Genomic DNA, 24871 nt, shown 5'->3' on the forward strand with positions numbered 1-24871 from the left:
GAGCTTTTAAGTATCTGTACATGTATTGTATGTGATTTAACTGTACCCAGCTTTTAGTGCCACATCTATGTAACCAAAAGGCCTGGAAAAGAATAGTACTAGTAACCAGCACTTACTGTGCCAGGCACTGGGCTGAGTACTTTGCATATGTCATCTCATTTAATCACCATAGTTATTGAAGGGAATACTAGTATTATCTCCAGGTTATAGGGAAACAGCCCTGGAAGGTAGGTTAGGGTTAGAACAACTTGCTTAACTATTGAGAGGCTGTCAGGATTTGAGCCATCTGTCTGATTCTAAAGCCATTTAAAAACTGTTCCACAGTCCCAAATCCAGTCTCCCCTGCTAACAATGATGCTGGATTTGATGACCTAATATTCTGAGACATGCCACAGAGTCAGCAGAGTCAGCCTTATTCTCCATATGTGATCTCCCAAAGCTTGCGTGCTTAGGAACCTTTATGAGGGACAGTGTCAGAGGAGGGAAATGTTCTCCCCTCATTGACTTACTGACCCAGGACCATGCTAGCATGTGCAAGCATGGTCAGTCACTGTGCCTGTCACACCCGGGAGTGCCCTATAGCAGACAGCATCCCATCTGCAGCTCTCTGCTTGGAGAAGCAGCCCTGGCCCTTGTATGTGGGAGGCATGGATTGGACTGGGAGAGGGCCCACACAGGCTGCCCTACAACAGCCCTGCAGTGGCCTTGTTCTTAGCGATCTTCCAGGTGTGGGTGGGTGGGTCGAGATTGCAAAGAAGTGTTCCAGTCAACTTGGTTCAGCCCAAATTAGGAATGTAGAGTTAAACCATCTTGGTCAGTCAGACATCTTGGTGTGATACAGAAGACAAGAGCAAGAGGACTGGTGGTCCATGAGAAGGAGAGATGAGAGCGTAGCCTGTCTTTAGACCCCCTTGCTTCCAGCTCCAGTCCTTGCCTGTCTGTATTTACATAAGCCCTTTCTAATGGATCTGGGCAAACTTGTACTTCTCTGTATGGTAAAGGAGTGAAGAATTTGGAGGCTTGAGGAAGAATCCAGGAGGAGACAGAGATGTGAGCTGGCTAACTGGGTACCATCCAAGGGAAAGAAGCAGTAAAAATGATTCACAGAGTGATGGAAGTGAGACAGGGACTTGGGAGGAAAGAACTGCTCAAGTAGGCTTCCAGGTTGTCTGCTGCGGGGTATGTGGGATTAACATTCTCCTCCATCACGCCTGTGACACCTGCAATAAGTTCTGCATTTCACACTGATGGTTGTGCAGCCATGGGTTCTTGGTGGGGAAATGGAGCAGGGTGAGGGGACAACTCACATCTAGATTATACTCCATCTGCTCCCAATCTGGTTTTCTTAGGGTCTCTGTTTGATGTTCAAGGTTGTTCTCTAGTGTATGCCTTCATGTTTCCCTAAACACTTCTAATTGTGTAATTATGTAAGAAATATATATGTGACAAAAGGCATAGCATTAGGTGACATGTTCGTATATGTGAATGCAGGAAGTTTTCATTTATGTACAGGTGTAAACACATCTGTGCACTCTGTATGACTCTGGATGTGTAAGCTGTGTGCACGACTGTGGGTGTCTGTGACAGGGTGTGGGGCTTGTGGCTATTCTCCAGAGATGGCTGCAGTGATACATCCCCTCCCACATGTTCTCCTTACCATATGATGTCAACTTCTTTCAGAGAGAGAGAGTTTCTCCTTCCTTTTCCTTCCATGTAGACAGACCTCTGTGACTACCTCAACCAACAGAACATGGCAGAAAAGATGCTATGTGACTTCTGAAGCTAGATCATAAAAATACCACACACTTTTATGTTTTGTCCTCTTGGGATGCTCATTGTTAGAAACCAGCTATCAAACTGTGAGGAGGCCAAGCAGCTATTGGGAGAGGCCACTCGTCATGTCCTGGATGACAGTAACCAGTGGAGGTCCCAACTGACATCCAGCATCAGTTGCCGGCCATGTGTTGAGCCTCTTGCCTTCACTGAACCATGCCAGCTGACAGTACACAGAGCAGAGTTGGTTCTTCCCTGCCAAGCCCTACCCAAATTGCTAAGTAAATGATTATTTTGGGATGCTTGGTTATGCAGCAGTGGCTAACAGGAACAGGGCTGTAGCAGTGGCTGCCCTAACTGTGTGTGTATGTGTGTTCCTGTGGTTGACTGTCTTTGTGGGTGCCCGAATTTGTGTCAGATGTCTGTGTCCCTGAGTAGGTGTTGTGGATGAAGGTGTTTCTGGAGACAGAATCATGGTTCTTGGGGTTTTGCTTTGGCCTCAGTGGGAGCCGTTTGGTGAGAACCCTTTGAAATCTTGTCTGTCTTGTAGGTCTCTTCTTTTGAGTGCTTTTCCTTTGAACTAGAGAAACCTGTTTAGCTGAGGGCAAATGCAGCTTAAATTTACTGACTTTTCTGGTCGAAGCCCCCTGGAGCTGCCAAGGCCTTCTAGTAGGTGACAGAAGGTGACATGTGAGGTCTCACATCTCTTTCACAGGACGTGAAAGGGATTGTTATTTTTCCTTTTCTGCTAATGAGGCCTTCAGAGATGAACCTAAGACAGAGGAAAACACAGTCACTGGCATCCTTGATATTTTCTGGAGTCGAGATACCTAGAATTCCTGAGTTCCACCAAGGAAGCTGCTTATGTGGGCTCAGATGTGCCCAGGTTTCAGTGTAGAGATCATCTGGTTTATACCATGCCTTGGCTGCTGCCACCCATGCCATCTGTGTGCAGCCCAGGAAGTGGAAGACCCTGCTTTCGAAGACCAGTTCCTCTTGGTCTCCTTGGAAGTGCCCCTCAGCTTCTTGCTTGTTCTATGTTGGCAGCCCTACTCAGCTTTTCTGGGAACACTGAGAGCTCTGACTCCATACTCCTGCCCTTGCACTGTCTCTCAGGACCTCTAAAGTGCTGTTGTTCAATAGAGCTTTCTGTGATGACAGAAATGTTCTATTATCTGTGCTGTATGGTATGGTAGACATTAGCCACATGTGGCTCTTGAGTACTTGAAATGAGGCTACTATGACTACTGAGTTTTAAATTTTCTTTCATTTTAATTAATTTAAATCTAAACACTACATGTGGCTGTTGGCTACCATATTGGACAACATAGATCTGATGAGTTCAAGGAATTTTGCTTTATCTGCAAAATGGGAATAAAATCTGCCCTATCTGCTTCACAGGGAGCAAACAAGATGATGAATGGAGAAAAGATGTACTCACTTAAGGGATTTGGAAAGAAAGACAGCAGTGTGAATCGAGTGGGGTTCTTCTTATAGCTCTGTTAATATTTCTGTTTTATAGTCCTTGTTGGACAGTGTTGCTTTGATCTGTTTACATTTCTGTGTCTCTTATCTGACCCTGAGCTCTTTGAGGGTAAGAACCCAGTGAGACTATTTCTGCCCAATTCCAAGAGTAATTCAAGGAAACAGAAAGGAGACTTCTGTGATCCCATCACCCATTCTGTTCCCTATAATTCAAACTTCCCACTTTTACAGTGGTCCTCCTTGTTTGCTGGCCATGAAAATAGGGGCTGTCTGCTTAGGCCTAGCCCTGCATACTGGTTTTAGCAGTCGAGGTGGCCTGAGGTCGGAGCTGGTTCTCCTGGGAAAGTGGTCCTCAGGTCCTTTCAAGGTTTGGGGGACTGGCGGGGCTCAGAATTTCCCTTCCCCATACACTTTACCCAGTTAGCTCTGTCCCAAGAAAGAAGCCAAGCTCTGAGTACTGGCATCTCTGTGTCCAGCTGGACTCTTCTCTTGGCCATGCATTTATTTATTCATTCTAACATTTGAACTTATTTATTTATTTATAAAGATTTTATTTATTTATTTGACAGACAGAGACCACAAGTAGGCAGAGAAGCAGGCAGAGAGAGAGGAGGAAGCAGGCTCCCTGCCGAGCAAAGAGCCCGACTTGGGGCTCGATTCCAGGACCCTGAGACCATGAACTGAGCCAAAGATAGAGCCTTTAACCCACTGAGCCACCCAGGTGCCCAGCTTATTCTATTTATAAGCATATTACTCTGGTAGCACTTTGTTACTGTCTTTTTATAACTTGCTTCAGGCACGATTGTAATTTATATATTCATTCTGTGAATTACCATTGTGCACTTTTGAACATTTGTTATTTATCTTCATGGTACTAGGCAGTGACACAAGCTAGAATTATTCCTGGGCTACCCTTGCTAGCCTCCCCAGTATTCCATGGAAAAAGTGAGCTGATAGCTGTCCTTTCCCACTTAGTCCCAGGAAAGTGTTCTATGCAGACTTTTCTGGGAAAGAGAGGGAGAAAGAAAGGAAGGAAGGAAGGAAGGACCCCTCCCCCCCCAAAAAAACCCCTGTCACTTCCCACTCAACTATTGCCCAAAGTCTTGTTCTCTTTCCCCAGGCTACTAACCAAAGTTTGCTCACAGCTGCAAAGTCAATTTCCCATCTGTTTGAAGTAAACATAATCAAGAAAGTAGATCAACTGCTAGAAACCCAAACCAGAGACCGGTTGATTGTTTCTTCTTGGAAAAAACCTGCTATTTGGGGGAAGTTGCAGCTTGTTTGGATAGTCGTTTTCTCCACTTCTGAATGTCCAGGAATCACTATGTCTGGACTCTCAGGTCCTGAGGGAGCAAACACTCCATTTGACTTGTCAGATTAAATGCCTCTGGTCAAGGGGAAGGTCTTATCATGGAAAGAGAAAGGGACTTTGGGATCACCCAAATCTGGCTTATATTCTCAGTTTTATTACTTCCTGCGACTTTGTACAAGTTCAACTTCTTTGACCCTTAGCTTCCCCATCTATAAAAAGGACGGGACAGTTCTGATCTTCAGAAATTATTAGTAAATATATATGCAACACATGGCCCATAAGATATTCAGGGGTAGAGCAGAATTTGAACTGTGGATGACTATAACTTTGAAAATGATTGGTTGTGTAAGTTCACGCAGTACGTAAATATAAAAACTAAATGACTTCCTAGTGACCTATCTGCATGAATTTTCAAAGGACTATTTTTACTGCTTGAGACTCGGATGTATCCCACACTGGCAACAGTTTGATTTCTCTTTACGCCTCACGTCCTCTGGTTTCCTTCTGTTGTTCTTTCCGCTAGAAAGAAATTAAACTGTTGGGAAATCAGAGATGAGACTTCAAAGTCCCATTTCAGTCTGGCTTAGAAGCAAAATCAGGCCCGTGGGGATCTCCTTCAGACGTGTCTCACTCTGGCGGAGGGATACAGAGTAAAAGGCCTCCATCACACGTGCGTTAGAAGAGGGGGGACTTAGCAGAAGCAGGGGAGAGAGGCGGGGTTTAACAAGCTCGCTAGCAGGAAAGGGAGGGAGGAGGCCGCACGTCTTTTCTGGAAGGCGGCAATTGGGCGAGACGGCCAGTGACGCAATAACTGCGCGCTCACAGATTCAGAGGGTCGCCGCCGCGTCTGCGCATGGTGAGCGGGTTGTCGCTGCAGCCGCCTGGAATTGTGGGGGTTGTGTCTAACCCCTCGGCTGCCGGGCAGGAAGCCGAAGGTAGGGGCGAAGGGGGCCGCCCGGCCCTGGAGCTGGGCGGGAGTCTCGGACCGGTGTCCTAGTCTCTTCCCACAACTGTTCCGGGGTCCCTACACAGGACACCTGCCCCCCTCAACCTATACATCGCCTTCTTCCAAAGCAGGACGCCCAAGCGAGACCTGGCCTCAGCCCAGGAGTCGCCTCACTTATCTTTTTTGTTCACAGCGTCTCCCGTAACTTTTTTTTAAGTGCCAGGGTATGAGGCGGTGGGAATTTCGAGACTAGCTTCTGATCTTTGTTTCAGCTTCCTTTTCTGTTTCCTTCTTTCACCCTGTTTCTGCATCTAACCGCTCCTTTGCTGACATTCTGGTTCTTGGCCGAGGCCTCGATGTCTCTTCACCATATGGAATTGACCATATGCCTTCGTCGTATTTCCACGCCTGACTTATGTTGTCCTTTTTCTTGGTAGATGGAAGACTTGTCTTTGAAGTGCGGATTTTACACTTTGGTGTTTTTCAAATCACCTAGGAGGTTGTGTACATCCCTGGCCTGTACTCAGGGACATCATTTAAAGTAGAGTATGGGCACCTGCAGTGCTTCCCAGGTGATTCTGAGGGTCCTGAAATTCTTGCTTTGAGAGTCTCTCCTGTAGAAGACTGGAGGGAATCTGTTGCCATAGGAGCTCCTGAAATGGGCCTCTAGGTGGGAAAGAATACCTAGCACCTGAGAGGCCATTGGGGGTTTCTTTGCATTCTAGAAGGTAGAGGTATTAAAAAAAAAAAAAAAAAATTGCCCCCCGCCCCGCATATGTATTGTCAGTTTTCTACTAAAAAGTTTAATATCTGGCATTGACTTCAGTTTGTGTGGCTTTCTGACCTCAGTAAAACAAAACCAACCACGAACTTCTTTGGGGGGATTGAAGGGGTTAGATTAACCCGGAGGAGGTAGGCAGGAGGAGAATGAATCTTCCATGTCTGCTAAGAAAAGAAACTGATGTGTTTATAAACAGTAGCAGTGTTATGACAGTGCAAAAGTTTTGTTTTATATCTTTGTGTCTTTTTAGCTCCCACCCCACCCAAGCTTTTTTTGTTGTCTGATAGAAATATAGCCAGATTTGGGGTTTGGATAGGATTTTGATGGGAGCCAGGGTATGAGGATGTTAGGATTGATGTATAACGTGGATTTTAAGTTGATGTGTGGTTTCAGTTGAGAATATGGCCCTTGGGGGTTTCTTTCTTTCTTTTTTTTTTTTTTTTTAAGATTTGACAGCAACACAGCGAGAGAGGGGAACACAAGCAGGGGGAGTGGGGGAGGGAGAAGCAGGCTTTCTGCCAAGCAGGGAGCCGGATGTGGGGCTTGATCCCAGGATCCTGGGATCATGACCTGAGCCGAAGGCAGACGCCCAACAACTGAGCCACCCGAGAATGTGGCTCTTAGGTTTTTAAGAAAGTGTTGCCACACTAGATTTATGTTTTTCTTTTGGTTGTTTAATGAATTTAATCTGCTAATTGTGAGGTGTTCTGAAATGAAATTGGCTATAGAAAAGACTTATTTCCCCCATTTTACAGAGAGTAGGAATGGGGAATATGTTAGTAAGGCGGTGGTGATCCAGGAATGAAAAGTTGCCTTATTCTTGGATTCCTGCTTTCTTGACCTTCCCTGATGTCTTTGGAGACCAGTTATTTTCTGCAGAGGCCAACTTTGACCCTTGGTGTGTTTCACTGACCCAATAAAAGGCTAGTGAAGTGAAACCGAAAAATTAACAACATGAGTTTTAAAGTAAACATGCTAGAACTTCTTCATTGAGTGCTGTTCTCCTTTAGAGTGGTATGCGTAGGTGTGAGTGGTGGGAGTGTGGCCTTACTTAAGTGAACTGTTATTGTCTGAAGCAGTTTTGAAAATCTACCTCTGAAATTGTCTTCAGAGACATTTTTGAGCCATATTACTGATCAGTTTCATTAATACATAATGCCATACTGTTGTTTTTTTTTTTAACCCCAAGTGGCATGCATGATTAAAGCCACTTTCACTTGACTTGTCTTCAGATGAGTAAAAAGTTCTTTTGAAGTGGACTTAGTAGATTTTTGGTGTGTGGTGAACATGTTTTGAATCTATCACTTACTAGTCATATGACCTTGCACAAGTCACCTCTCAGGCTCGGTTTTCCAGTGCATAAAAATGGGACTACTGGAGCACCTGAACCTGGCTCAGTTGGTGGAGCATGTCTCTTGATCTTGGGGTTCTAAATTCGAGCCCTATCTTGGGTGTAGAGATTACTTTAAAATTTTCAAAAAAAAAAAAAAAAAGAGAGTGCTTACTTGGAAGAGTGGTTAAATGAGGAGGAACCCATTAATGGACATAGGAATGCAGTAACTTCTACCCTCAAAGAATGAAGATTTACTATTAATGAGAATAGTTTTTGAAAAATGAGTCTTTTTTTTTTTTTTTAAGATTTTATTTATTCACTTGATAGAGATCACAGGTAGAGAGGCAGGCAGAGAGAGGAGGAAGCAGGCTCCCCTCTGAGCAGAGAGCTGATGCGGGGCTGATGCGGGGCTGGATCCCACAACCCTGAGATCATGATCTGAGCGGAAGGCAGAGGCTTAACCCACTGAGCCACCCAGGCGCCCCTGAAAAATGAGCCTTTTTAAAAAAATATATATATTTATTTGACAGAGATAGAGATCATAAGCAGGCAGAGAGGCAGGCAGAGAGAGACGGGGATGAAGCAGGCTCCCTGCTAAGCAGAGAGCCCGATGTGGGGCTCTATCCCAGGACCCTGAGATCATGACCTGAGCTGAAGGCAGAGGCTTAACCCACTGAGCCAGGGCTCGATTCCAGGATCCCGAGATCCTGACCTGAACCGAAGGCAGAGGCTTAACCCACTGAGCCACCCAGGTGCCCTAAATAATGAGTCTTTAAAGGTAAGTTGTATCTTTTTCCAAATACGTAGATGCCTTTCTCTGTTTATTATCTTTGTCAATTCATGCTCTGACCTCATCCTACCTCTCCCTCCCACCCTCTACTTATTTTCTATCCTTTCCTCAGTGAAGCTGTGTTGCAGAGGCTGTCGGCCATCTCTTGGAGTAAGCCTCTTTTCAGGAGAGCTAATCTGAACATTCTTAAAATGCTAGCTCCTTGGTCATGTATTCCTGGGGATTTTTCTTTGGGGCCTCAGATGGTGCTTAGCTCACGCTCTGTAGCACAGGCATCTCTAACTCCTGGATTTGGTGTCAATTTGGAGACCTGTCCTTGTGAGGCTAATCTTTTCTCTTTTTGAACAAGGATGAATACTTTATCCTTCTCTGAGTCAGTCTTAAGCTGCAGGCCTTAGTTTTTCACAGCACAGAACTTCTTATTTTAATTATATGTAGTCTGAAGGGGTAGTATCCTGCCCTTTTCTTCATGTTCTTTCACCAAGGGCTTCACTGCTGAGTAGGGGAGGAGGAGAATAGCCCCTTGCCATTCAGATGGGGCTTTGGGTAACCCCTGATTCCTAGCATCAACAGTAATTGAGTTTGACTTTGGTACAAGAATCTTGTAAAAGATAGAACCTGCTCAGGACACATGTGAAGAATTCTCCCAGAGTTTCCTGACTTGGGAAGGGTTTACACTCTGCATCTTTCCTTCTTCTATTTTCCACCAGAATCCAGGAGCAACAGAATTATGTTCCACACAGACTTATAGTTCCTTCAGATTAAACCAGGTAGCACATAGGTAAGGGTGTGGTTGTGTTGGCTGGCCATATCTGCTTTCATTCTCCTAACAGTGCCCTTGCCTTTAGTGTTTTAGGCATTGAGATGTGTCTAAGTTGGTTGTGGGCTGCTGTAATAGAATAGTATAGAATAGGTGGCTTAAGTAGCAAACAATTATTTCTTGATATTGAATCTTGTAAAGGTTTTAGAATTTGGAAGTGTGAGATTAGAGTGCCATCGTGGTCAGGTTTTTAAAAGTAGTGGGTCAGCTCTTGAGACCTCTCATCAAGTGTTTTTCGACCTTTTGTTCACTATCCCCTTTTGAGTCCCCCTCCCCCCAAATTGTCCCTTCCCTATGGAATTTTTTTTTTTTTAATTTATTTGATAGAGATCACAAGTAGGCAGAGAGGCAGGCAGAGAGAGAGAGAGAGAGAGAGAGAGAGAAGGAGGAAGCAGGCTCCCCGCTGAGCAGAAAGCCCAATGTGGGGCTCCATCCCAGGACCCTGAGATCATGACCTGGGTGGAATGCCGAGGCTTTAACCCACTGAACCACCCAGGCACCCCTCCCCATGGAATTTTAATACCAAAGATATACCATGTATCTATTTATGTACTGTGACCCTTTGGAGGAGCATAAACTTAAAATAGCTAAGATTTTTATTCCTGAAGAATCATTCCCTGCGGTGCTTGTGGGCAATACTGCCCTCAGTGAGACTGCATGGTCTTACCTATACACTACACTGTCTCCAATACAGCCATCAAGGCATATTTTATATCTATAAGATTAGTTAGGACACTAACACCAGACTAGTAAAGGTGGGAGAACATTATCTCATTCAATCTTCCTTTTAACCTTGTAAAATAGTTGGTATTACCCCATTTTACAGATGAAAAAAATAGGCTCATTGAGGTTAAGTGACTTGACCAAGGTCAAAAGTTTGTTGTAGTCAGGTTTTAAACCCAGTTCTGACTCCACAGTGATTTCTTTTGCACTGTACTACCCTCCTCCTCTCACCATGAGCCTGCTCACATCAGCAGAATATTTGACCATTCACTTTATTTTCTTAAGGCTCTCATAGGTGTCAGGCCTAATGGAAGATGAGATGTTGAGGACACTAAAGTGAGAAAGAGTTCCTGGTTTTGAAGAGCTCACTTAGTTTTCCTAGGGTGGGGATAGTACCCTTGGTACCCATCCTGTTTGACTTCTCCTGTGATAGCTGGCAATAGCTAAGGGCTGTCATGCAAAGATTTGAGGTAGTTGGCCTTTACAAGATTCAAAGCTGTGAATATGTCCCTCATAGTTTGATTTGCCAACCAGCTGAGCTGTTTCTTATCGCTGAGCCTGTTGCCTAAAGTGTGTTGTAGGCCCAGGAAACTCCTTGGCCATTGCATGTTTATAAGCATGGGGATTAGTAAGATGCCATTTCTTTCTCTCTCTCTCTTTCTTTCTTTCTTATTAAAGATTTTATTTATTTGTCAGAAAGAGAGAGTAAAAGTAGGCAGAGTGGCAGGTAAAGGGAGAGAGAGAAGCAAGCTCCCCGCTGAGCAAGGAGCTGGATGCAGGACTCGATCCCAGGACCCTGGGAACATGACCTGAACGGAAGGCAGTGGCTTAACCACTAAGCCACCCAAGTGTCCAAAAGATGCCATTTCTGCTTTTTTAAGTGATATTCCTAATTCAGAGCAGAAGTTTTGTCCCTTTCTGATGTTACTCCATATTCCTGGCCTCAAAACCTAATGCTATTAAGAGAGTTGGAGAAGAAATGGAGTATGTTTGGAGGTAGAGGTGGGAGAGATAATTTTTACCTGCACTTCTCCAAAGGGTTGAATTGAGTTTAGCCTTTTTTTGTTTTAATTTTTTTTTTTTAAAGATTTTATTTATTTGACAGAGAGAGATACAGCAAGAGAGGGAACAGCAGAGGAGTGGAAGAGGGAGAAGCAGGCTTCCCACCGAGCAGGGAGCCCGATGTGGGGCTCGATCCCAGGACCCCGGGATCATGACCCAAGCCGAAGGCAGACACCTAACGACTGAGCCACCCAGGCGCCCCTGAGTTTAGCCTTTGATATATATTTTTTTCCTTCCAAATCTTGGGACTTTTTAAAACATTTTTTTTAAGAGCGAGAGAGGGGGATAGAGAAGGAGGTTAGGGACAGAGGGAGACAGGGACTTTTAAAGCAGGCTTCATGCCCAGTGCAGAGCCTAACTCCAGGCTCAGTCTCATTACCCTGAGATCATGACCCTTGCCAGAATCAAGAGTTGGACACTTAAACGACTGAGCCACCCAGGCACTCCCCAGATCTTGGCCTTCCGAAGTGTTCTGTTTACCATCTGTTTCTCTGATGCCTCCTTGGCCTTACTTTTTCATAGCTGAGCCTGCTGTGTTGGCTCAGGTGTTCCTGGAAGTTGGAGCCTTTGGGTAGTTTCTGATGCCCATGTCCACATGTCCTATCCACAGAGAAATGGGAAGCGGTATGTTTCTTTTGGCTGAGGGGGAGGGTGTTGTGCTTTTTAATTACCACTTATCATTCCAGGCAGAAGAATATCACAGCAGTCAGTGAACTGATCCATGTCTATCTACTGCCTTTTCTGTCTTATGAAGGGGAGGAGTTCTAGAAACTGAAAGAGGAATCACAGATGCATCTCATAGGTCAGGTGAGGGAAGGCTGATACCAATGGACTTATAAAAGGGCATTTCTTTATGTCTGGAAATAGTTTCATGCTTTTGCCTCTCATTTCTGTGAGGCTCCCATGGGGTTAGCAGGCATCTGACCAAACTTGAGAAAACTAGCAGGCAGTGGAAGTAACATAAAATGGGACAATCGATACAGACAACATTGATTGGTCACACTTTGAATTCAGTTGGTATTAGAGTTGGAAGCTTAAGGGGCAGAATCCTAAGGAAGGTATTTAAGGTTGATTTTTGTGACTCTCCCCACTGCTGGTCATGGGGAATTGGGTTTGAGTGTATTCATGAAGCAAAGTCTCCATCTTTGGGCCAGCTGCTAAAGTCTGAAATCATGGTGTTTATGGGCTGGAAAATATCATCCTAGGGGTCTTTAAATCAATTTTATTGGAAACATCAGTGCTGGGTCTGGTTCAGATCCAAGGAATGGCTGTTGGTGGTTTCTTTGGTGAGTGAAGAGTCAGGAGTTTCCCTAGTAGTTTTTCACTTTTCAGTGCTTGAGTTTTGTATTCAGTGGTTCTTATTTTATTGATGACAAAACTGAGTTCCAGAGAAGTGAAATGGGCTGTATACCTTTTTTAGGGCCATCAGCATATTACTTGCAGAGCTGAGACTCAAGCCAGAGGGCTCACAGAGGGTGGCCATAGAAGTTGTTAAAATTATTTAAAGCCTTATAAAGATGCAAGATGCCATTGCAGTTAAAAATCTCCAGGGAGGGAGAAGGGCCCCTCCTCCACTGACTGCCTTACTCATTATCTTAAAACCTTCACTGGTGAGGTTTTTTGCTGTCATGCTGATTTCTTTCCTCCTGTTGAGGTATGTTTCCTCTTGATCTTACCCTGGAGAAAATAGATTTGAAGCTTTCCCCTATTTTAGAAACAAAGAACAAGTGCTCAGGCCAGGCTGCTCTGAGGGTATTCTGTAAAGAATGGGGCCAGTGCACCAGTGGATCTTATCTGGTGACCTGGTAAACCCGTGATATATCGCGAGGGAATGAAGGGCGTGTCAGAGTGGTTTAAAAACATTCTGGAGGGGCGTCTGGGTTCCTCAGTCTGTTTTGTGTCTGTGTTTGGCTCAGGTCATGATCCCAGGGTCTGGGGTTGAGCTTTGCATCAGGCTCCTTGCTCGGTGGGAAAGTCTGCTTCTCTTCTCCCTCTGTCTGCTGCTGTTTCTGCCTGTGCTCTCCCTCTCTCTCTCTGTCAAATAAATAAAATCGTAAAAAGAATAAATAAAAACATTCTGGAGTCAGCTTACTTGGTTTCATATTTTGCTATTTACCTACTAGCTGTCAGGTCATGGATAAGTTACTCATTTTCTCTTAGCCTTAATTTCATGATCTGTAGAATGGGATTAGTAATATTTCCTCTTGGAACTGTCTTGAGAATTACTTGAGAGAATGCATATGGAAAGTGGCTCCTCCGGCATAGTATAAGTGCTCTGTGTGACCAGTCATGTCAACAAGAGTAGTTTCTAATTCCTGACCCAAGACTTGGTTACAGGATAAGTTATGCTGACTAAGCAAGCCAGTGTTACCTTCACCATCGCATCATTGTCAGCCTTCTTTGTTGTTTGATTCTTCATATCAGTGGTCACACCTGGCTCATGCTGAATAAAAGTCATGAAGAGCAAGGAACTTTGAAGTTTCTCTGCCATCTTCTTCCTTACTTAGCTTACTTCTCACCTCTCTGGGGCTGCCTTTGACTGGCTCTCCCAGCCAGTGGGCCCTGTGTCCTGGACAGTGGCTGACATGAGGATGTTATTGGAGCAGGGCTGGCTTTCCAGAGTCTGCCTGGGGCCCTCTGACAGAATGTTCTCCCTGTCTCTTGCTATCTGCTCTTCAGCCAGACATGAAGCAATTAGCTCGTTATGGGAAATTTGACTTCTGTCACGGCTTTCTTCTGATTTGTATGCCCGTTTCTGGTCCTTGTCCAAGGTCAGGGAAGTGCAGTCAAATACACTGACCCAGATTTTGTGTTTAAGTTGACTCTTTCTTTTTGAGATTTACAACTGGTTCTGTGTAGCAGTGGGGGTGGGAGTAGGGAAAAGCCCCTGAAGCTACTACCTCTCATACTGATCTCAAGCTGAGTTTCTAAAAAACCCTGAGCACTGTAATTATAGCCCGTGCCTTACTTCTCTGAATGAAACAAATAGGCCAAAACCTTAACATTGTGGGGGTGGGGGTGGGGTGGCAATGTGGGAGAGCAGTCTCAATTGGTTTAAAAAAAAGAAAAATTAAAGAGTCAATGCTGTTGGGGCGCCTGGGTGGCTCAGTGGGTTAAAGCCTCTGCCTTCAGCTCAAGTCATGATCCCAGGGTCCTGGGATTGAGCCCTGGTCTCTCTGCTCGGCAGGGAGCCTGCTTCCTCCTCTCTCTCTGCCTGCCTCTCTGCCTACTTGTGATCTCTGTCTGTCAAATAAACAAATAAACAAAATTAAAAAAAAAAGAAAAAAAAAAGAGTCAATGCTGTTGTCTTCAGTTGTTCCACAAGCATCTACAGTATCTTACCTAGTCTTAATGCTTCCCCCATTTTCTGTAACTGCTCCTGAGTTATTATGGGAGCCTCCTCCTTTAGTTTCCTCTAGGACACTGTGTACCACTGCCCCTTGGGGTCTTCCTAAATATGGTGGTGATTGGAGAACAATCATGCTTAGAAGCCTTCAGTGGCACCCCCTGGCTGCTGCTGAATGCCTTCTAAATGTATCATTTGTCCGTCATTTGTCCAGGTGTTCTGATGTTCTGTGCCTATCACGGTGTATCCCTGTCCTACCACTTGAATTATATCCTCTACTGTTACCCACATGTATCCTTTGCTCTTGGTAAACTGGTCTGTGTGGCCCTCTAAACATGCCTCAAGTTTGTGATTCGGCCAGTTCTTTTGCCCAGAGTCCCCTCTCCTTTGTTTCCTATTTAAGCTGCACAGCTGCCTTCTTCAGTGAGCCTTGCCTGATACCTCCTCATCTGTATCCCCATAGCAACACTTTGATTCTAGAATTTAGCATACTTTATCCTGGTTAGTTATTTTGTCTCTTATTATGTGAGCTTCTCAAGGACATGGGCTATGCTTTATTTTGTGTCTCCAGCATTATGCTGAATATAACATGGACACCATTAAATGCTTGTTGAATGAAGAAATATGTGAAAACCTGAGAAATGATAACAGTCCTGGTCAATTTCCAATTCTTTCCTGAAGCATTCCTTGAACCCCAGTCACAGTGAGTCTGGCACTCTCAATTCCTAGAGCTCTTGGTGTCTGGAGTAGTCTGATTCCATAGAGTAAGTCTTCTTTTCCCAAATGGGTTAGAAATTCCTGGTGGGCAGAAAGTGCATCCCTCATTCCTGTTTGTGTCCCCAGCTCCCAGCGCAGTCCTTGGCACACAGAGGGTGTTTAATAAGTGCTTATGAATGTCAGAGTCCTGCTCTTTGCCAGCTGATGTGCCTACCTCAGCCGCTTCTGTCACTCACTGGCCAGGAGTCTCCCAACTCCAAGATATTTTCAGGGTCAGGTAGGGAACAGTGTCAGCCACAGGGAATGGTAGACCTGTGTTAAACTGAAGGGCTTATGTGTTCCATGAAGTACAGCTGCTACTCAGCTATAGTCATGAGTGAGTGTGGCTCTAGTGTCCTTATCTTACATTACAAGAGAAGCCAGAAATCCAGATTTTTATGTGAAATCCCCAGGGACTACCAAAGTACATCTGTGGTCCAGATTTGGCATCGAGGCTACCCATCTGTGATCTTTGGATAGAGCCTGAAATTTCACATATTTAAGTTCTTTATGGAAGAAGAAAGGGAGTGGAGGACATAACCTGAAAGCTTGAAAGGGAATTTTGTTGAAAGCCTGGGTTTGCTTGGGTGTCCTGTTATTTTCTGTGGGGATTGACATAGTCTCTTGAGCCAAGTCCTGCAGAGACCTCCTGTTTTGCTTCATCCTTCCTTGTATTCTGTCCCTGGAAAAATGGTGACCCAGGGACTTAGATGATTTTTACCCTTTGGCCCAGCCTTTGCTGAGGCAGGTGTAATGGTAGTTCTTGCTTCTGTCTGTTTCTGAGGGCCTGGTGGTCAGTCTGGTTACAGGCTGAGGTCCTAGGAATCATTCCTGTTGATGGCTTCTCTGAGAGGGAGTTCTGAATGAACCAGCACAAGTACAAGGGAGGTATATTGTACAAAATTATTGCCTAAATGTGGTAGTCAAGGGGTAAAGCAGTATAATAGCCAGGAGGAAATCTGTACCTCTATGGAGGCTTTTGCAGGGCAGTATATTACCCTCTGACTGTCCTGTTCTTCTCATAGTCCCTAGGAGCCTCTGGCAGAGTTTACTTGGCATTACCTTTTAGGTCCGAAGGTGTTACTACCATTGATACCTCCATCTGAGGCAGAAAAACTGATTGGATTATCTCTGGAAGACTGCATGAGAAACTGAAAAGAATGATGTCTTTGGTGAGGGGCTCTAGGTGGTTGGACAGTGAGGGAGAAGAGAGCCTTAATTTTCATTGCATACCTTTGTGTGCTTTTTCAGATTTGAGCTGTGTGTGTATATTGCTAATATTTTAAAAAATATCCCTGGGCAGGGGAACCTGGATGGCTCAGGTCATGATCCCAAGGTTCTGGGATTGAGCCCTGCGTAGGGCTCACTGCTCACCAGGAAGCCTGCTTCTCCCTCGCCTACTCCTCCTGCTTCTATTCCCTCTCTTACTCTCTGTCAAATAAATAAATAAAATCTTTAAAAAATAAAGTATCCCTGGGCAGACCCAAGTGTGGTCTCCTCTTCAGCTTCCACTCTGTCCTCCCTTTATTCTGTAACTGTGGATTCTCTGTAAACATCTAGAACCAGTTATTGTAGTTTGTCCCTTGGAGGTGACAGACTTGTTTTTCTGTTCCTCAGAAGTGTCTTAGGTTTTCTCAGCCACAGGTCTTCAGAATAACTGTCAGGCCTAAAATATGCTTAACATTTTACTGTTTATAAAAGGGCTTTCATGGGGTGACTCAGTTGGTTAAGTGTCTGCCTTCGGCTCAGTCATGATCCCAGGGTCCTGAGATCAAGTCTTGTGTTGGGCCCTCTGATAAGTGGGGAGCCCGTTTCTCCCTCTGCCCTCCCCCCACTCATGCTCTCTCTCAAATAAGTAAAATCTCTCTCTATATATATTTATTTATTTTTATTAACATATTATGTATTATTTGCCCCAGGAGTACAGGTCTGTGAATCATCAGGCTTACACATTTCACAGCACTCACCATAGCACATACCCTCCCCAATGTCCATAGCCCAGCCATCTTATCCGTACCCTCCACCCCCCAGCAACCCTCAGTTTGTTTCGTGAGATTAAGAGTCTTTTTTTTGGTTTGTTTCCCTTCCAGTCCCATCATGTTTCATTTTTTCCTTCCCTACCCCCACAACCCCCTGGCCTGCCTCTCATATTCTTCATATCGGAGAGATCATATGATAATTATCTTCCTCTGACTGACTTATTTTGCTCAGCGTAATACCCTCTAGTTCCATCCACGTTGTTGCAAATGGCAAGATTCCATTTCTTTTGATGGTTGCATAGTATTCCTTAGTGTATATATACCACATTTTCTTTATCCATTCTTCTGTTGGTGGACATCTGGGCCCTTTCTATAGTTTGGCTGTTGTGGACATTGCCGCTATAAACATTGGGGTGCACATGACCCTTCAGATCACTACATTTGTATCTTTAGTGTAAATACCTGGTAGTGTGATTGCTGGGTCATAGGGTAGCTCTATTTTCAACTTTATGAGGAACCTCCATGCTGTTTTCCAGAGTGGCTGCACCAGCTTGCATTCCCACCAACACTGTAGGAGGGTTCCCCTTTTTCCTCATCCTTGCAAGCATCTGTCATTTCCTGACTGGTTAGTTTTAGCCATTCTGACTGGCCTGAGGTGGTATCTCATTGTCGTTTTTTTTTTTTTTAAATATTTTGTTTATTTGACAGCTAGAGAGAGAGCACAAGTAAGCAGAGTGGCAGGGAGATGGGGAGAGAGAGAAGCAGGCTCTCTGCTGAGAGCCTGATGCGGGGCTCGATCCCAGGACCCTGGAATAATGACCCGAGCCGAAGGCAGCTGCTTAACCAACTGAGCCACCCGGGCGCCCCTCATTGTCTTTTTGATTTCTATTTCCCTGGTGCTGAGTGATGGTGAGCATTTTTTCGTGTGACTATTGGCCTTCTGGATGTCTTCTTTGCAGAAATGTCTGTTCATGTCTTCTGTCCATTTCTCAATTGGATTATTTGTTCTTTGGGTGTTGGGCTTGATAAATTCTTTAAAGATTTTGTATGCTAGCCCTTTATCTGATATGACATCAAATAAAATCTTTAAAAAAGGCTTTCAAATAACAGATCCTTAGAACATCCCCATTTCATAGAGATGAGAAATTGAGGCTTGGAGAGCCTGAATTACTTAAACTTACTGAAGGTTGTATAGTTAGGGCAGAGCTGTGACTAAGCCAGGTAGCCTTACATCATATTTCTGGTCCTTGCTCTTAGTGCTTATGTCAGTGAGGTAGTCTTCCCTTTTTGGAATTCTCTTACAGGTTTCCAGAGCTGTTTCAGTTGGGGGCAAGAATAGAGCTGTGGTGTTGTGCTTTTTTTTTTTTTTTTTTGGTTTTAGCCTTCACCTCTTTAAAACTCTCAGTGACATCAGCCTGACTTCTCTAGAAAAAAGTGGTCAGTAGTAGGTTTCTCCAGTTTCTACTTAGAAACTAGTTTTGTCTCCATTGGAACAGTATCTTTTAGGGAAGCTTGAATTAACAGTTTTCTTTTTTCTTTTCTTTGCTGAGTATTATTGCTGCTGTTAGGCAAAGGGCTTTGTTTCCAGGTTACAAATCTTTTTAGCAAAGAAGTAAGTGCAGACTAGAACTGGAAGGACTTGTGTTGTTCTTGGATATAATTTAATGCTCCACATCCAGAGAGCATAAACATTGTAAAGTGCGCAAGATGGATTTGGATTAATATCCTGACAACATATGGCTTGGCATGTAGGGCACTCCTGGGAGACCCTTCTCACCATACCTAGACCGATTTTGCCGGGTGGCCCCTTCCCACATATCTTCCCAGCAGCTGTTGTGCACCTGGGTGAATCATCAGCTTTCCTAAGCTTTGGGGTGGGGGGGGTACCAGTGTTAACTATTGAAAGCCCTCATGTGGGAGGTGAAATAAACAGACAACCCTGGGAGACTGTGTTTTAGTACTACTTAGCTTCCCCTGAGTTTGTCCAGAGTGTTCATTTCCGTTGGAAATACAGGCTGATCCTCACCACTGGTCTCTTCAGAATACAACCCTGAAAATCATCTTGCCCTTTCTACTTTCCTGCCCCTGGCATCATGGGTATAAGAGGTCTCTGAAAGCTCTAGAGAGGTGTTGGGCAACATGGAGGGAAGGCTCAGTTGCTTCTAAAGACCAAGCAGAAGTCCTTCATTTTTTTTTAAACTTTTCTATTTCTACCTTAAATCAAAATTAGGTTATTGTTAAAGAGAGTTTTGTGCATTACTGAAAGAGCTCAGAGTGGGAAAGGCTCTTGGTACCTCCTTTGTAATCTCTGAAGAAAGCTTGTTGGGGGCATGTAGAGATCATGCCTGGGTTGTCTTTTCCTCCCCCAGCCCTGACCTGCACTGTGCCAAGAGAGTTGCCCCAGCTGATGGCTTAGTTACTGGCTGGCAGCTTTGTGGGTCTGGAAACTCAGCCAGTTCACCCAGGTTTAAGTTCCCGTGGGCCCTCTCAAGCACATGGAATTCATGAGCCCATTCAGCTATAATTCCGGTTAACTAATTAACTCTAAGAAACATGCCTAGCAAGTTGACTTGTGTGGACAGGAGGGAGGATTTTCTCCTCTATGGATAAGATGAGCTGGAAGCCAGCTCACCTCTAGAGGAAGTCAAGGTGAAGTAGGGTGGAAAGCTCCTGGCTGTAGCATTAGATAGATCCAGATTTAACTATGTACTAGCTGTTAGACTAAAGAGAGTTATGTAACTTGTCCCTTATTGCTTCATCTGTAAAAGTCCCTGGGCTTTTCAGATATACACACAATATGCATTCAGTGTATCTTTTGTCCCATTTATTCACTTCTTCCCTCTCCCCTCACAGCATTGTATTTTAAGGGCTATCTCTCTACTCTGACCAAAGTATACCTGTTACTCTCTTGGGGCACCAGAAGTGTCAGAGAGACTGAATTTAATTCTCTGGGTACCTCTTGGTGTGTTTTTCACAGACCACAGCCCTTCTTTTACCACAAGTTATAGTAGGAACAACTAGATTCTAGCTCTCATCAGTTGGTTCCAACCTAAGGAGTCTTTGTGGTTATCATTTGAGCTATAGTTCTTGGTAAAGACCTCTGTACGTGTCAGTTACTGCTTGGCCATGGTAATTTAGTGATGAGGGAGACAGGGTCTTCGCCCTAAGTAATACCTTTCTAATACCATCCTCAGTTGGGTTGCTTCTTTGGGTGCCTAGTCTTATTCGTCCTTTGTTGATTCATACTGACTTGCTTCTGAGAGAGTAATCCTCTCCCTAGACCCTAGGGGACAGTGCCCCTTTGTGCAGCCTGGGCCTTGCCTGCTGGCTTGCCTGCTCTCAAACAGTGAGAGCAGAGTGCTGAGGCTGGAGGAAAAAGCCCCGCAGGCTACTACTGCCTCGGCCACACATGTCCCGAGAGCCTGTGCTTGGCACTCTTGAATGTTCTTTTCTCCTTGCACATAGATTATAGTGTTCCCTGGTAATTTAAATTCAAAAACCTTCCGCCTCCCTCTCTGCCTTGGGGAAAAAAAAAAAAGGCTCTGTGTATTACGGGGTGGAGAACAAAGCTGGCCAGCCCTGATTTCCTGGTGGGGTTTGTTTGATCACGTGTATTTTTTAATGTAGCCTCAGTGTGGGTTACCTGTAATAAGGCTACCGTGTAATTCAGGCATATTGATATTCTGCAGTCATAGAATCTCACATCTTGTTCTACCCTGTTTGTCATAAATAGTGTGGTGGGTAGATTTAGGGGCTTTGGCCGACAGGAAGTTGTACTTCTCTGCTTTGTATTTCAGACTGCATTCTGGCCCCTAGTGGGCTCTGTATGTAGAAGGCCCAGCAGCCAGGTTGATAGATTTCTCAGTTTCAAAGTAGGGGCCTGAAGATAGTCCTCTGCTCTATCCTTCTCTCTCTCTTGCCAGTTTTCCTGGCAGTTGGCAGGAAGTGTGTGTGGGGAAGCAGGCAGAATTGCTCTCTGAGAACCATTTATCTGAACTCCCAGTAGAGAATTGCATTTGCCTCTCCTTTACTTTCTGTGTTATGCGGTCTTGTGATTTGGTACTGCTTGTCTCTGTGCAGTACGGAGGCCTGAGTATGACTCCTCTAGCCCTATTGGGGTTTTTATCAGTAAATTACTTGCTGGTTGGTCTTTCCCCTGAATTCCATTACTTTCCCAGGAGCAGGGGAGTGTGTAAACATTTGGAGACCTATTTGAGCCTCTCTTTCTAGCACCATGGCCACTGAAACAATGATAGCTAAGCCCAGATGAGCCATGTTTCCCACTGCTGCTGGGGCTGGGCATTGGCTATAGCTGGATTTAGCTTTAACAGTCACACTAGAGGCTTGGTTGGAAAGAAAAGAGCACTGCATAATTATTGCTTATGTATCAGTTAAACCTATTAGCCAACAGATGTCAAGTGTAGGGAAAAAAAGTGCAATAATGTTATTATAATGGCATAATAGTTATTATTATAATAATCAGTTGGCATAGCTTTTGATAAGAGGCAGATCCTGAAAGGAGTGCAGGGGGAAGGGTTAACCTTGAACTATAGCACAGTGAAGGGATGCTTCACCTTGTAGGAGATGGTGTGTGAATGTATATGATTCAGGTATGGGGTTGATACCCTTTCTGCATGGCTTGAGGTTGTATGGAGACTTCTGCTGGGTACTGTCTTTCTCATGGTGCCAGGGAACAGCTGCCATCCTCTGGTTTAAGGTGCCTTGGGTTGCAGGATTATGATTCCAAGCACCTAGCACCAGTGGGTCCTCAAAAGGGCAGAGATTTCATCCCTGTAGCTCCATTTGGAATTTTCAGAAAATCTAGCCTCATCCCTGTGGCTACAAATGATGAACTCCCCTCTGTTCAGCACACTGCACTCTGTCCCTATGGCGTGGCAGTGTATCTCAGCTATGTACATGCTTATTGTGGTGGAATGTGCTCATGGTAGACAGCCTTTCCTTACCCAAGGAGTTCTCAGAATGTTCCCATTATGGTAAGGAGGTGGTGATGGGGTAGGGAGCAGAACTGAGCTCATGGGCGACCCATAAAGGCAGCTGTAGGGTAGGAGAGGAGTCTGGATTCAGGCAGACTTGGGTTGTCTCCTGACCTCACTGTTCACTAGCTGTTACACAACCTTGCTTAGCCTCAGCTGCCCCTCCGTGTATGTGTTCATTTATTTCTCACTGTTTGTCACTACCATCCCTGTCTCTGAAGTACCTGCCACTAGGTAGTTTTCAGTAATTGGTGCTGCTTCTACTATACCACCCTGCCCATCTACCCTAAAGAATAGAAGGGCTAGGACAAGACCCTCCTGCTTCCATAGGGAATTGAGGCTTTAATCTGAGCTTCATGTGAGCTTTTTCAGGCTTTGGTGTTGTTGTTCAGAGTCCTACTAGGATTCCTCTGAAGCTGCCTCATTGTGGGAGACTTTGCTATTTAATGTTTGGGCAAATCTCTGCCTTATCCAAGGAGTGAATGGTGGTATTTAAAATCCCATTCAGGGATTTTCTGCTTTAGCCCCTTGCAGTCTTTATCCCCTCCCCATTTTTCCTTTGGGTGGGTCACTTGGGGGTCACTGCCTGCTTTGAGGAGCATTTGTTTTTTGAAGATGCTGTTAGTTGTTTGGCTTAGTCTCTTTACGGAGTAGAGATGTTTGTGTTTCCATCTGCCTGGGCCTTTGCTCTGGACTTTTATTTTGGAAGTCTGGAGCATTCAGACAAGGTGATATCTTTTTAGACTATTTTTGGCTGTAGGCCAGCTTATCACTATGGCTACCACCTGCCTGAAGAATGGCAGGGCATAAACAGTCACTTTTATCAGAAATTTAGGAAGGAGAAAGGGCAAAGGGGAAAGAATAGTTTGGCTTAAGTTCACAAGGGAAGAACAGCTTCTCTAAGCAGAACCTTTTGATTTGGATAGAACTTCATTTCCCTTCTCTGGAATTTTGTTCGTTCTGTCAACAGACATAAACAGAACATCCTTTACACTCCAGATACTATGCTAAGTCCTGAGTCATGACCGAGTCATATGTGTTTCCTCCTTAGGGTGTATTAATGAATATGGACATTAATACAATTAAAATCACACATATAAATGCAAAATTACAATTGTATTAAGTGTGTTGGAAGAAAGGAATGTGATACCATGAGAAATAGGACAGATTTGACTTGTTCCTGCGGTTGAGAGGCTATCAGAGAAGTCTTGCTAGAGAAAGTGATCTTTGGTTTAAATTGTTAAGAACAAACAGGTGTTTTAACAACCCGATGTGAGGTTGAAGAGTGTTTCAGGCTCAGGGCCCAGCTCTTACAAAGCCTCTGGAGTGGGGTTGGGGGCAAAGAGGTGGCTTCTGTGAAGTGCTGAATAAGTGTGGTTGGAGTGCAGAAAATGAGAGGAGATGGATGCACACTGAGGCTGGAAGGATTGGCAAGGGCAGGCCTGGTGAGCTGTGGCAAGGCCTTTTTGTATTTACTTGGAGAACATGGAAGCCTTTGGAGGGTTGTTAGTCATGGTGGTGAGATGATTGGATTTGCAGTATGAACAGATCATTCTGTCAGATAGTACACTGGATGGATTTTGATGAGGGAGTGCGAATGAAGATCAGAAAAAGAGCGTTGCTGTGATAGGTGACTTGTTTTCCTTTAGTCAGCTAAATGGTAATTTTGAGACCCCCCTCCCCCCTCCCCGAAGTGTTGATAGTGTGTTTTTGGGGCCAGCTGGCCACTCAGCAGACATGGTGGCTCAGGGTGCTGGCATTTGGCATCTTTCCACCTTCCCGGAAAAAGGCCTGGAGGTTTCAGGCCTGTCACTGGTTAACATCTGACAGGTACAGAGCCCTTTGTTAACCTGTTTTCTTGCTGTCCCTCTGTTGGCTGTCACTACTGGGCAAGAGCTACCCCTTTCACTTTGGACCACTTAAGCCACTGACATGGGCAACTACCTGAAATGTGATGTGCCAAGTTAGCAAAGCCAACACCTGCGGTTTATGTAACATTCAGTTCTGGTTGATGTAGGTGTGCACATGTTCTCTCTTGGCAGTAGCCAATGTCTGGAGGGCTGGAAATGGGCTGTGATTGCTCTTGCTACTGGGTAGCTAGGAAGACTGAGGTGTAAGTCCTGGGGTGTAAAGAAGCCCGGGTCAGAGTCACATGCTGTCAGACCAAGTGTTAAATGCATGGTGGGTGGTTTCAGACCATAGACTAGAATCTTTCCTCAGTGGGACAGTAGCCTTGCCCACTGTTCCTTCACATACTCAGCTGGAAGGCTGTGCAGCACAGTGGGTAGGAGTATGGCCCTTGAATTTGGGCAGACTTCAGGTAGAATCTTAGCCTTACCACTTGCAAGCTGTGTGACTTTAGACAAGTTATTTCACTTCCCTGATTGGTAGTTTTCTTAGCCTTAACTGGGAAATAATAGTACATTTACCTAACAGGGTTAATTGTGAAGTATTAATGAGAATATATGAAAGGTGCTTAGGTTCGTTCACAGGGTAAATACTGAATTAAAAGTGGTAATACTTTTAGTTAAGGTTTATTTGTCTAATTTTTGTTTGTTTTATTATCTGTCTACTATGTGCTGGGCCCCATGCCGATGGTGGAATGAAGATGTGATCTTGGGGCGCCTGGGTGGCTCAGTTGGTTGAGCCACTGCCTTCGGCTCAGGTCATGATCCTGGACTTCCAGGATCGAGTCCCGCATCGGGCTCCCAGCTCCTTGGGGAGTCTGCTTCTCCCTCTGACCTTCTCCTCTCTCATGCTCTCTCTCACTC

General features: G+C 44.8%; 1 protein-coding gene across 12 annotated transcripts in view; it reads left to right on the forward strand.

The window, feature by feature from the left end:
* Window positions 1–5309: 5309 nt before the first annotated feature.
* The window catches only part of SIL1 (SIL1 nucleotide exchange factor), a 208456-nt gene continuing 188894 nt past the window's right edge, over window positions 5310–24871 (forward strand). For 2 of the 12 annotated variants that reach the window (XM_082725574.1, XM_082725565.1), the window contains exon 1: window positions 5310–5505. Coding sequence is in view for 1 of the 12 variants with exons in the window: in XM_082725573.1 (XP_082581699.1) it covers window positions 5424–5426 (3 nt within the window). In the remaining 11 variants the exon portion in view is untranslated. Of the gene's footprint in view, window positions 5506–8330; window positions 8409–24871 lie in introns of those variants that run through there. The other 10 variants (XM_082725562.1, XM_082725570.1, XM_082725567.1 and 7 more) reach the window with 7 other exon arrangements.

Source organism: Mustela nivalis (genome assembly GCF_964662115.1).
Source record: "Mustela nivalis genome assembly, chromosome: 3".
NCBI lineage: Eukaryota > Metazoa > Chordata > Mammalia > Carnivora > Mustelidae > Mustela > Mustela nivalis.